This window comes from Girardinichthys multiradiatus, chromosome 3, assembly GCF_021462225.1.
Source record: "Girardinichthys multiradiatus isolate DD_20200921_A chromosome 3, DD_fGirMul_XY1, whole genome shotgun sequence".
Lineage (NCBI taxonomy): Eukaryota > Metazoa > Chordata > Actinopteri > Cyprinodontiformes > Goodeidae > Girardinichthys > Girardinichthys multiradiatus.
This window is the reverse complement of record NC_061796.1, coordinates 29,506,870-29,520,825: the sequence shown is the minus strand read 5'-3', so window position 1 is coordinate 29,520,825 and position 13,956 is coordinate 29,506,870. Positions and strand designations below refer to the sequence as shown.

Here is a 13,956-nt window from a genome sequence, read left to right as displayed (position 1 = left end):
CCCCCTTCTCACTCGGGCAGAATAACAATGAGCCAACGGGACTTCTTCTGAATAGCAACAGGAGGAGAATAATGACTTGAACTTTTTAAGCCAAAGACAGAGAGAGAACCGGGCCTATCACTGGCCTACATACACCCGGCCCATCACACATTCCTGCTCCATATTCTCAGAGGAGGTGGAGGAGGCGGTGGAGGCCCTACACAGACACAGCCTGGCCTTTCATTTACAGCCATAAACAGAGTCAGAGATTAAGACTCACTTAAAAATTAAGTCGCTGCAGAGGAGAGTTTGAAATCAAGGAAAGAACAGTTGAGAAAGTTAGATTTTGCAGGATTTAAGAAGCAGTTGGGCAAAAGAAAACACAAATAATCCACAGGAAAAAAAATCAACTCATCTTCTAATTTTGTCTATATATATTTATCTTTCAACTGTTTTTTTCTAGTTTATAATCCAGGAGAAATGTCTCAAGTTATGTGATCAGTTCTAAAATAGTTAGTCATTGATCCTTTGTTTGTCCAAAACATAGAAAATAATGACCTAAAGTGAATTTAAAAGAAAAACACCTAGAAACAGGTCACAAAATACCCAGAGACGTTCAAGAAAATAAACGTTTAAACATTTTGTAAAAATACTGAAATGAATTTGGGATAAATCCTAAATTTCAACCTCGAAAATGTTACACAATATAACATTTTTGACAAAAATTGTGAATTAAGATGGGAAGCAGCTGGGATGAGAGTCTGCTGCTCTAAATCTGAGGCCAGAGTTCTCAACTGGAAAAAGGTGGACTGCCCCCTTTGGGTTGGAGGTCAGTCTCTGCCTCAAGCTGTGGACCTTTAGTATCTTGGTGTCTTGTTCATGAGCGATGGTAGGCTCTTGATTTAGCAGTCTTTCTGCGTTTTGACCCTCACATATGGTCATGCCCCGTTCATACATTTCTAATTGTTAAACAAAAAACAAATAAATCCCTCTTCAGATTCACCTTTCTAGCAGACAGCATAAGGATTTGTTTTCAAACGGACTGGTTTCTGGAACCATTTAAAATTTCATCCACCTTGACAAAAATGTAAGATCCATTTGAAGGAAGCTAACCCCCAAGCATAATGCTGCCATCACCATGTTTCACAATGTACATGGTGGTCTTTTGGTGATGCTCACAGTCACCCACCGCTGTTTCTTTGCCAGACATACGTTCTGAATTTGTGGCCCAAATGTTACAGTTTGGTTTCATCAGAGTATTAGATATTCTCCCACAAGGTTTTGGGACACACCTAAGTTACATACAGTTCTGCCAAAATTAATAATCTGGGAGAACATGCAAAGTTAATGCAGAAAGACAAAGAATGCAAACTCACTCTCCCTGGCTTGAGGCGCCAATGCTAAAAACTGTACAACTGTGTGGACCAACATAAAACCAGCACCAGTTGTCAGTTGATATTGGTTATATTTTATTTACTTGTAAGGGTGTCATACTATACAAGATATTCTTAAGGCCGGTTGCATTAAATCATTTTCTGTGAACTTACACTACTGTCCCAGCAGGTGGCAGTGTTTGGCTGATTTACAAAGGTCCAATAAAGAGGCTTGTTTGTAAGTGAACCATCAACACCCACACAAACCCAATAAAACAGCTTTTAATAGCTGTCCACCTCTAGTGACCACTGTCATGAAAGACCCAGAGGACTTTCATGTGTTTTGAAATCCTTTTCATTTAGAAATGATTGATTTAGTTCTGATTTGGCAACTGTTTTTACTTTAATGAAAAAACACTAATCGTTGACGCAAGATTTAAATGCAGATATATATAACTGAAAACTGAAACTACACACCTTGGTTTACAATTATTGATTAGATTTAGTTCCTAAAAGTCACAGAAGTGACATTAAAACCCCAAGTTACTGTGTCTGGGTTTGAGTAAAAAAAAAAAAGGTAAATGTGTAATTTGTTAATTTATTAAATCTCAACTCAAAAAATGAAAGAAAAAAAAAAAAGAAATGAAAAAAACAAAGTTTGGCATGTTTTACATTTTCACACTGATACTAACAGCTAGAGTAACCATGGAAACGGAAGACACACTTGTACTGAGACATTTCGTGTCTTTATGAAAGGTGGATTTTAACACGTTGTCTCTAAGTGTATCTGAGACTTGTCATGTGGATTTCTGAGGAAGAGGATCTAAAGATTAATTGCATTTAATACTAATGCCTTGGCCTTTGAACAATGAGATCCCTTCAGAATGACTTCTTTCACAAACTAATAGAAGTTAATTCTTATACTGAACTCACTTTGGTATTAATAACTGTTGTGCTGCTTCATTATTCATTAATGGATCTCAGCGCAAACAATCACTGCAGTGAACAGCTGGGTTTTTGTTGGATTTTTCCTTTAATCCTGGCATGTCACCTGTCTGCTATTTATCTGTTGACAGTAAAATCGAAACGAAACCTTTTTTTTGGAAAGAAAATGACCAAATGAAAAATCAAGTTAAATTGATATTTGCAAATATGTTTAAAAATATATTCTTTTATTTCAGTTGGTAGCTCATATTTGCACAGGAGAGAGAAACAGTTTGCTATACTAAGAGCTTGCTCTTTCTCTGCTCTGATCGCCAGACATCCATTTGTCCTCCTGTTTTACAGACAGAGCAGATTTGGGTTTTCTCGGCAGTACCGGGTCACTTGGCTAGGTGTCTTTGAGAGAACATTTGAGCGTCTGTGGTCTGGTGTATTTGCGTCCAAACTGTTTGTGTGCGCTGACTTCCTCTGAGCCTAATTTGCACACACTAAGGAGATTGACAGGAAGGGGGAACCTGACACGCACTGACCTAATAAACAAACCATGAGTCATCCTCATCTTCCTATCCGTACCCAAGCCATACATTCTCTACTTTAGATGCTCCACACAGGGTGGATAATGGTTAAAAGGGGTTTTATCTAATCTGGAATATAAATTGGACAATGTCCATATGTCATTTGTAACTGAAAATGTTTACATTTTCAGAAGTCAGCAGAGAAAATGTTTAAGATAAACTAATAAACAAAGTAGACCCAAACCATGTAATACAGACAGGAGTCTGTATTACAAAAACAGTTTGATATAAACTATTTTTCAAAGCAGGCCCAGACAATGGTATTACTACCATCATCTGAAAGATCCTGTTTAGTTGTTGCAAAGGCAACATGTTTTTTCCCCCACAAAATCAAGATCTTAATATAAACCACTAAAAGTGGGAGGCCCAAACCAAGAGACCGTCAGCCGCGTGTACCACAGACAAAATGTCCCTCTTTGTCAGAAATGTAACACTTTCTTTTCTCCAAAACTGCAGATTTATATACAAACCACTAAACAAATCAGGCTCTAACCGTGATACTATTACCATCATGCAGCACAGAGAATGTAAATTTAGAAATAGAGGTTTTCTGTTTCTTTCTGTTGCTCTTATGAACATTGGTCTGAACAAATTCTCATCCAGCTTTTAAGTTCAAATTCCCTTTTGTTTACCAAGGACAATTGTTGTCTAATTATTTTCTAAGCACTTTATAAATCAGAAAATGCTAAGTCATTCAGTAATCTTCATAGTTTTATAGATTATTTCCACCAGAAGTTTTATTAAAGTTTGTTTGTTAAAGTTTTACAGATCAAGCTAGTTTTATTTATTGGTTTATAGTCTGTTGACACAGAACACTTTTATATTTATAGCCTATGCTAATTTGCAGATTTTGTCCCAACAAACATAAACATAAAATATCACATATATGGTCAAAAACAAAATCTTTCCATTCCTCCAACCACTTCAGGGACAATGAGACGTCTTCATTCAGTCACCCATGATGAAGCAGAAAAGTTGCTCGGACAGATCCAGGGCATGAGCTACTCATCTTGTAAATTTGTGAAAATGACCTCCAGCAGGTATTATAACAATTTGTTTTCACCCGGCAGCCGTGATCTGTAGATAGATTACAAACTCAATTATTATTTTCTGTTTCGTTTGTGACAATTTGGGCAGCGTTGAATAAAGAAAAGACACAAAATTAACAAAATGAAACATCAAATAGGATAAAAAAGATAGCTTTGCTGTTTTGTTTCCATTTGTCCCTAATCAGTCTGATTTCAAATCCTTACCTCTGAACCCAACACATCCTCACTGTATTTCAGCTTGTCTTGCAATCAACATGTTTGCGTGTGATTTTCTTTGACCCTGAAGCAGCCATCTGCCGACCCGCCGCCGCCGCCTCTCCAGGCTGTCAGTCAAAGAGGAATTAATCAGGCCAATTCCTCCCGTGCAGAGATGTAGGTGAGCTGGCTGTGTGACGAGAGCTGCAGGAGCTGAGGGCCAACATTTGGATCCTGTTTACAAGGATTTGGAAACTGCAAATCAAACTAAAAAAAACGATATTCATCTGAGCTGCGGATTTGATTAGGACCTCATCCCTGATGTGTGTAACAGAAAAGATTAGACGGTTCAAGGGGTGAGGTAACAGGTAACGGGGTGTGGCTTTTTAAGAGGGAAAAAAAACAACAAAGGAGGAGGAAGACGAGGAGGAGAAGAAAAATAGAAGGGTGAGACAATGGGGGAGAGAGAGAATGAGCTGAGCCCTTCTCTGGAGTAAATCTCTCTCAATCTCATCAGTGTGTGAGGAGGTGGACGAACTATCTAACGAGTGTGGACACACAAGCTCTGAGGTAAGCACTCTGATCTTTAATAATAAAACATTTACTTTTCTACAAATGGAAAACTAAATATGGATGATAACAGTAAGTTTATTTGCTTTTTATTAATACACCAACACCTTTTAACTGTAACAAAATTGATATTTAATCAACCTGAACAATAATAATGCCTCTCAGATATATCAGTGTTTCATTCACTAAATATATGAATTTAGCTTCTTCCTGATATAGTTGGTTCTTTTTTTGTACTCAGATTGCTTGCTTTTCCATTAATGCTTTACAAAAGCAAATTTTTGGTCCGAATGCAATGCACTGTCAGAATTAAGCAAACTGGTGAGATTTTGGTTAATTTTGTATATTTGTTTAAAATATGTAAAAACAAATATGCTAAAAGCTTTGGTAATTCTTTAATGGATACTAATTTGAATGAGCAGGATCAAAAATAACATTTTTCTTTGGCATCTTTAAGAGGAATGTTAATGCATTGTTGACCTTTTCAAAAGACTAGAAAAACAGAACCTCTGAGAAACCTGGCATCAAATCTTACCTGAAGAATCGATTTTAGTCCTTTTATCATTATTAACCATAATCCAGACCCAGTTTTGCATATTTCAATTGTGTAATATCAACACCAATATCCACACCATCTTTGCTTAAACTAAAATGGTCCTAATTTTCTTTTAAGTGTCTCTAATAGAATAAAAACTCAACAAGGGAGAAGATTTAAGCTTGAAACTGCAAGAAAACTCAACATCCAGAGGTTTTAAACACCATCTTCTGTTTGGCAAACGTGGAGCCTTGATTAAAGGTGAAACTATAAAGATCTGACTTTTAATTACATATCTCTGCGAACTTGTCAGTTTCTAACCTGAGACTAATTGGTCCGCTTCAGCATCCACCCTCACCATATGTTGCCGGGATGATGCACGACCCCACAGCGGATTAACACCGACCCATACACACCAGCACACCAAGGAGTGTGCAAGCCCACTTACCTCTGACTAAGACAGCACGGCAACTGTCTGTAATTAGGTTAATTAGGGGAACCTGTGGGTGATAATAAACTTAGGTCTGAATGATGGAATTGGGTGTGACACGATTTTGTGCCCCGACCATCTGTCTCCCTCTAAAGCCCAGTTAATCTCAAGGGGAGCAGGAGAGACAGAAAATAATTGAAAAGATTCATTTGAAGCTTTCAGATGCTCAAAAGCTACACCTGAGGGAGATTTAACTGAAGACTGACCTGACCTTTGTTTTATTATTGATAAAACCAAGTCAATCATGCATGAAGTTTGGCCACAAATACACTCTGATTGGCTGGTCACGGAGAGCAACAGGTGGTCAGCGAGGTTCAGCGGCTGCATCACGTGTGTGCCATTTCAAAAGGCCGACACTGTATAATAAAGGACTTCGTGCAGAGAGGTCAGCTGCCTTTTATAGAAACATACAGTGTATCGGTACCCTTTGAGCCTTTTTGCACTTTGTCACATTACAACCACAAACTTCAGTGTATTTTATCTGGATTTTATCTGACCGGCACAAAATAGTGTATGACTTTTAGTGGAAGGAAAAAAGAGATGCATAGTTTCACAGTTTCTAACAAATAAATATCTATAAAGAGTGATTCCACTCTCTTTACTCTGATACCCCTAAATAAAGTTTAGTTCAACCTGTTGCCTTCAGCAGTCACCTGTTCTGTAATTAGAGTCCATCTCCGTATAAATCCAGCTGTTCTGTGAAAGCCTCTGAGGTTTGTTCAGAACATCGGTGAACAAACAGCCTCACTGACAAGTTTAGAGGTAATAAAACGAAAATAAAAAGTTTTGAACATCTCACAGAGCACTGTTCAATCGATCATCTGAAAATAAACTGCTCTCCAAACACTCAAGGCCCGTGAGCTTTATATTAACTTTGACAGTTAAATATTTTAGCCCGTAGGTCCTGTCCATGTTTAGCCTAAACATAGATGCTGAAAATCCCACTCAGTTATCCCAAATTGTGAACCCCAATCACCATTCAGAAACATTTAGACATCAGTAGACATTTTATGTAGAGATCTTTTCACTTTTCATTCACATTTTCATGCTGTTTAAACATCAACTTTTCTGTGTCTGTTGAACAAAACTTTGGGGTATAGTACAACTACAAACCTACCAAGTAACTGTCATCCAGCTAACCTGACAGGCAGGACAAGGAGAGCATCAACCAGAGGCCAACAGGCCCATGGTAACTGTGGGGGAGCAGCAGAGATCTGCCAACATGACCACTATTAGAGAAGAGGAGCAAGAAGAAAGCCGTTGTTGAAAGAAAGTCCCATTTGCATCACCCCAAACAGTGAACATGGTGGTGGCAGCATCATGCTGTGGGGATGCTCCTCTTCAGCAGGGATGAAGAAGCTGGCCGGAGTTGGTGACCAGATGAAAATGCAGGGCAATGCTGGAAGAAAACCTGAGCTACAATGCAATGGTTTAGATCAAAGCATATCCAGGTGTTAGAATGGCCCAGTCAAAGTCCAGATTTAAATCTAATCCAGTTCCTCAATCAAATGGGACTGAGCTTTAGGAAACTTCCAAAGAAAAAAGAGGCAGCAAGTTTAGTCTCTGGAAGTACAAAGCTTTTAAAAACATTAACCCAACATTTCCATGCCATACAGGTTTTTAATTTCAAAAAAACATTTGAAAATCTTGTGTCATTTTTATTCCTAATCACAGCACTCTGCACTACCTTGTATTGTATTACATAAAATCCATCAATGAATAAGTTAAAGTTTGTTATTATGAGAAAATGTGAAACACTTTGAGGGGTGAGCTATGTCATGGTTCTCTAACATTAACACAGATCAGTGCCTATTTGTTTGATTATGTTAGAAATGAATCTGTGCTTCTTGACGTCATGTTAATCTAATAAATGTAAATGTTTGGATGGTCCATTAGGGTGTTTTGGCATCTGTTTGGGCTTCTAAGGAGTTAGAATGTTCCTGGCAAATGGTCCAGTCAGAATGTCTGACCTTTAACTGGAGCTAATCCTCATCTGGAAGGACTTCCTAGTTCTTCTTGGAACACCCAAGGTTATCCGTCAGGCACTCTGACGCTGACCAAGTCCAGAGACGTCACATCCTGAATAAGGTTTAGCGTAAAGTCTGACAGCGGACTAGCCAAGAGCTAAAAGCAGACTTTTTTCCAATGCCTTTTCATCTGCATGGGCCTGTAGTGAAATAATCTGTTTTACTGCATAAAGCCTAAATTAACTCTTGTGTGAGAGCTTCCATAGACTTTAAGGATTTTATTAAACAGCTACGTCAATACATACAAATAAAAAGATTTTCCTAATGTCTAATACATTGTTTTACAGGTTTGTCTTATTGTCTCATGATACAAGGTCATTCAGAAGATTCTTCTTGTGGATGTAGCAGCGTGTTTTATGGTCCTTCATGACTTCATCAAAACAACAGAAAATATAGAGCGACCTTTACTTCCACCAGCATCACACATTGTGAAGTGACGCCACGTTTTTAGGTCTTTTTGGCTGAACAGTGGATGGAGATCATGAGGAGTGCTGTGTTACTTCTCCCCCTGGTGCTTTCTTTACTTCATCCTGCATGTGCCACATCGGGCCAAGACTTCAACTATGGAACCCAACCACGTTTTATCTGCACACCAGTTCCTGCAGATGCAGACCCTTCCTGCTTCCCCCAAGCAGGTGCGGGCACAGGATCAACAGGGCACGGGGGACCAAATCATCAGAACGCGCCTCCCAGTGGCTGGTGGGGGGTTAGCGAGGAGGCCAAAGCCACCATCCTCCACCTCAGGGAGAGCCTGGTCCAGCAGAAGGAGATCATCCTGGACCAGAGGGAGACCATCCGAGAGCTGACGGCCAAGCTGACCCTGTGTGAGGGCGTCGGGCAAGGTGTGTCTCTTCATGACGAGCACCCCGGCTCTGTATCGTACTCGCATCACAGAGGAGTGTCTGTTCATCACACATCATACACCGACAACGGTCACTATGGCAACGGCAGACTCATCCCAGACTCACAACACCACCCTTCCTCTGTCCAACGGTCCGATGGAGGGTACAGCAGCATTAACCAGGGGAAGGACAAACATGGGGACAGCACGGCACCAACGGAGCAGATGGAGAGGATGCTGCAGGCGCTGAAAGAGAGACTGGACAACCTGCAGGTGAGCAGCAAGAGGAAGGGAAAACTTTAGAAACTGGAGAAAGAGAGGATGAGTGTGTTCATGCAGAAATGTAGAGGAAGTGCAGTGGAAGGAAAATCAAAATTTTCATTTTTATAAATGCAAATCTGAAATGTAGGGATGAACGACATATCGTCATTAACAGCGATATCGGCCGAAAGGAAATATATGTAATGTATATAATGTCAGTACATATCGAATATCGGCCATAACAGCATTACTATTATCAGATGTCGATTTCAGTCCAAATTTTTCATATCAGTGCATCGCTACTGAAAGTGTGAAATTCATTAGTATCAACCTCCCTGTGTCAGTAGAGTCACCTTTTGCTACAATAACAGCTTTTGTACCACATCTCTACCAACTTTGGAAATCTAGATAAAATATTTTTTAGATTGGATGGAGAGCTTTCGTGGACATCAGTTTTAAAGTCCTGTCCCAGATTCTCACATGGATTTAGGTCCAGGCTTTGACTAGGCCATCTATCTAGCACATTTTTACACTTTGATCTAAACTATTCCATGTAGTTCTTGCTGTCTGTTTAGGGCTGTTGTCCTGGTGGAAGTTAAACACCTGCCCCAGTCTCTCTTTTGCGGTTTTCTTCCAGGATTGCCGTGTATTTAGCTCCATCCATCTTCTCATCATCTGTGACCAGCTCCCCTGCTGCCACCACCATCAAAAATGATGGTGGTGGCAGCATCAATTTGTGTTTTTTTTAACATGACAACATGTAGAAAAATGGGAATAAACACTTGTGTAAGGCAATGTAGAGAAGGGATGTAAAAAAGTTAGATGGAGGTGGAGAGAGGATGTGATGTCCCTATGTGGGCTGGGGAGCATTAATGCTGCTGTCACGAGGCTGTTGTTGAAGTCCCAGACTGCTGAGCACTTAAGACGAAAGAACAATGAATAACTTAATCTCATAAAGCAGTTCACTCATTTGGCAGGAGAGTCACTCTGATGTCCACCGGTGGCCACCTGAGATCACCAACAGGCCCAAAGTGAAGCGGAAGATGCCTCTCCACAAATAGAAAGGGCAGGTTGGATGTATACAGTTTGTATTTATGGTGTTTGTCTTCTCTGGACTGCGATCAAAGACAGATGTCAGGGTCTGTGGGAGTGGGAGTGTGGAAGATCAGTTGTAATTACGGTGATCTCCCTTGACAGGCAGTAATCAGGGCAAGCACCAGGACAAAGCCTGGATTACCTGAGAAGAGGACATAATGCAGGAGGGAGAGAGCAGAAGAAAATTTGATTAGTATATGTTTAAGCTATGCGTTGCTTTAGGCTAATTTGCACCAGTGTGTCTCTTTATCTCTTCTTCCAAGCAGAAGAGAAACACGTCCAGCACATACTCCAGTTCCCTGAAGGAGCTGCTGCAGAGGAAGATCAGCACCCTGGAGGAGCAGCTGCACTACCACACTGCCAGCAGCCTGGACCACCATCATGAAGATGACTCCGGCCACAGAGACAATGGAGACCACCATGAAGATGGCCACAAAGCTGACAACCACAAGCCCGACCATGATGACAGACACCACGACCTTCACCACGACGACCACACGGACCATGATGATGACAGCCACAATGATGATCACCACGATGGAAATCATGGAGATCACGATGAGGATCACAATGATGATAGTGATGAGGAGGAGGAGGAGGAGGAGGAGGAAGAAGATAAAGAAGAAGAGGAGGATGAGGAGGAGGAAGAGGAGGAGGAGGATGATCACAGGAGCAATGAAGCAGACAATCACAGTTACCTCCCACACACCGGGTACAGAACTGGTTTCCACTCAAATAAACTGGAAACAATGCTCAACAAGCTGCACCTGACAGGTAAAATTCACATGATATTCACAGCTGATTCCCAGTTCAGATCAATGTATTTATGCAAAAGCAAAACAGAAACTCAGAGGTAGACAGTACTGTGCAAATATTGTGGGTCAAATTTAATTGGCCGAACAGGCCAAAAATATTTCTCAGCGAATTGTCAGGATATTAACTGAAAATGAGAGGAAAGGTAGACAAAGTTAAGAGAAAATCATCATAAAACTTGGAAAACGTTCTATAAAACGTTTTCCAGGTTTTCTGCACACTAAAAAATAGGAAAAATAGAAAGTCAAGTTCATTAGATGCTAAATCTAAAGAGTTTGATTCAGTTTTATAGCCTATTTTGTCGAAACTGTTTCAAATGTTTGACATGTTCTCTGAAACATAAGCTAGAAATCAACTTTCAGAGAATATAACATGATCATGTTGGGACATAATTTGGCAGTTTTACAAACTCCTCGGCTAAAGATTGAAAATAAGTTTTAATATTAAACCTTTGTCCACAGCTTCCAACAGGAAACATTCACAAAACCTGGATGCCTTCCAGATCAGCTTCCCGATGAGAACTAACTACATGTACGGCCGGATGAAGAGGACTCTCCTGCAGGAGATCTTCGCTCTGACCTTGTGCCTCTGGATGAAGGCGGGCACGGGGCCCGGACTGGGGACTCCTTTCTCCTACTCTGCACCCGGACAGGCCAATGAACTGGTGCTCATTGAGTGGGGGAACAACCCCATAGAGCTTCTGATTGATGACAAGGTAAGGACAAAAACACAGGGTGAGAAATGTTTCGTTTCATTTTGCCTGATAAATTAAAATTACAGTATGAGAGGGTGATTTTAAGCTTCTTGGTTGTCATCTACTGACACTGTCGTTTGTTGATATGAGCAATATGGCTCACCATCCAGGGTGGCACAGCTTTGGGAGCGGCATGAAAAAAAACAAAAAAACAGATTGGCCCTGATATTTTTCTATTATCATCCAAAATCAACAGGAAGTGGATGCTCCTGGTTCTGAGCTAAATACTGAATTCTGAATTGATTAAAACACAGTTCATGATTTGTGAAAACTTCACTCTATGTATGTTGTGTGTTTGTGTTGAGGTCTCAGAAGCAGGGACTTGCTCCGGGTATCATTCACGCAACAACCGCTGCTGTCACCGATGTTGATGTTTATATACTTTATTTTACAGCTTTGGTCACCATCACTTTTCCCTTGATGTTCAAAAAGAGCAGTCGTCTTGCATTTTATTTCAGCTTCCTCTTGCCACGTGTTGATGTGCCCCTGGGCAAGGCACTTAACCCCACGTTTCCTCCCGATCTGCGTATGAATGTGTGCCTGTTTGTGGGTGCAACTGGGTGAATGTAGCTCCAGTGTAAAGTGCTTTAAATAGTCGGTATGATTAGAAAAGCACTATATAAATTGAGTCCATGTTATTCTTCTTTCTAATTGAGCCCAAACCAAAGCTATAATTACCTTGTTTTGTCATTTTTACTAGTATTATATATTACTTTTTTAATAAAATACTGGAATACTGGAATTGAAATTTTTGCATATTTAACAACCATATTTCAAACCGTGATACTCCTACATAACCAGCAAGAATTAATACTGTAAGCTACATTTAGTAATTGTATCATTTAATTAAATTATCACGGATCTATTCTTAAAACGCTGTACATGAAATCCAGTATTATGTCTCAAAATGGTGTCACATTTGAAAGAAAGTGCTCCTATCTGACCCACAGGCTGTGACGCTGCCCTTATCTTTGAGTGATGGGAAGTGGCACCATGTGTGTGTGACGTGGACGACGAGGGACGGACAGTGGGAGGCCTACCAGGACGGCGTGCAGAGGGGATCCGGGAACAACCTCTCTCCCTGGCACGCCATCAAGCCCGGAGGGGTCTTCATCCTGGGACAGGAGCAGGTAAAGATGAAAACTGAATCAGAAAAAAGGCAAAGAAGAGTCGGATTTCTTTTTTTTTTTCTTCTGTGAGAACTTGGGAAAATATTAGACTTTTCTTCCCCTCTGTGAGCTAATGAGAAAAAATCCCACAAAGGTCAAAGGGTGACATTTTACCCCCTTCTTGTGTGTCCCTTGCAGGACACTCTTGGAGGCCGTTTTGATGCCAGCCAGTCGTATGTGGGTGAGATGTCAGACCTACACATGTGGTCTCATGCCCTGAGCGCCGCTGACATCTACAGCCTGGCCTCCTGTGGCACACACCTCCGAGGAGACGTCATCGACTGGTCCGAGTCGGAGATGGAGCTTCACGGGGGCGTTGCACGGTATCCGTTTGATCCCTGTCACTGAAGGTTTATCCACTGGAGAAGAAGAAACTTGAGAAATCATGAAGATGGCCAGACTAAATATTCAGACTGAATGCCTTCCTTTAAACTATTTGTCAAATGATAAAAAGGAGGATAAAACTGTAGCCTGATGATTGTAATTACAGAGAATGCATAGGACATTCTCTGCTGTTCTCATTAATTAGTTTTTTATTATAAACAGACTGATGATGAAGTGATGATGTGACATATTGTCATAATGTGAATAAGATTTAATGCTTTCCGTTCTGTGCAAATGTGAGCAGAACCTGAAGGGTTCAGTTGTAGGATAGAGTTAGTTTATTGAATTTCATAGAGATGTTTTTTTTTTTTTTTAGGAAACTCTTCATACGTTGGATTCTCTTTTCAAAGGTTTCCATGAAACATACGGCTAATTTACCAAAGAAACTGCAGAACTCAAATAAATTTGTTTTTCAAATTAATTGAATCTAGGTGTAAAGATAAAAGAGTTCAGAGAGAGTTTAGTCATATGCACTCTGGTCTGATTGCCTCAGTTTGGTGTTTTTTTAAACATTTTAAAAGTGTTTATTCTGTGGCTTTTCTCAACTTTTATGTCTTCACATTGCAAGTTTGTTCACAGAACAAACCCTTAATATTCATCACTTTTGTTGGCTGATTTAGTAACTTTTAACTTGTGTGTATTGAGGTCGTTGCACTGTGGCTTCTGATTTTGCCATTTTGGCCTTGATTGTATATTTATCATTGTACAGTATGTGATACACTGACTAATAGCAAATGTTTAATCTCTGAGTGCGATTCTGTTTTCTTGTTGAAATGTAATTAAAGTACAAAAATCAAGCATTTTGTTCTCATTAAATACCTACAAATAGTTGTAGTAACTGATAACTACAACTATTTAATGGTTTTTCTCCTAATCAGATTATATTTCAACCTGCCAATCCTAA

At 40.1% G+C, this 13,956-nt stretch overlaps 1 protein-coding gene and 1 long non-coding RNA gene across 4 annotated transcripts; one reads left to right on the top strand and one right to left on the bottom strand.

Annotated features, from left to right (window-relative positions):
- Positions 1-3,579: 3,579 nt before the first annotated feature.
- LOC124865494 lies at positions 3,580-5,694 on the bottom strand. Its single transcript, XR_007037612.1, has 3 exons — positions 5,540-5,694; positions 4,123-4,347; positions 3,580-3,946 (listed from the first exon to the last, which is right to left on the bottom strand). It is a non-coding gene; the product is annotated as an uncharacterized LOC124865494 (long non-coding RNA).
- On the top strand, positions 4,409-13,849 carry si:dkey-283b15.2 (neuronal pentraxin-1). 3 transcript variants are annotated; one of them, XM_047360614.1, is made up of 7 exons: positions 4,409-4,683; positions 5,357-5,479; positions 8,023-8,849; positions 10,199-10,706; positions 11,207-11,460; positions 12,450-12,629; positions 12,807-13,849. In XM_047360614.1, exons 3-7 carry the CDS (start codon positions 8,208-8,210, stop codon positions 13,014-13,016), a joined length of 1,794 nt encoding a protein of 597 aa, XP_047216570.1. In that variant the 5' UTR covers positions 4,409-4,683; positions 5,357-5,479; positions 8,023-8,207; the 3' UTR covers positions 13,017-13,849. The 3 variants fall into 3 exon arrangements, with proteins under 3 accessions (XP_047216570.1, XP_047216571.1, XP_047216569.1); XM_047360615.1 differs by lacking the exon at positions 5,357-5,479 and having other exon boundaries at positions 8,050-8,849; XM_047360613.1 differs by lacking the exon at positions 5,357-5,479.
- Positions 13,850-13,956: the final 107 nt, after the last annotated feature.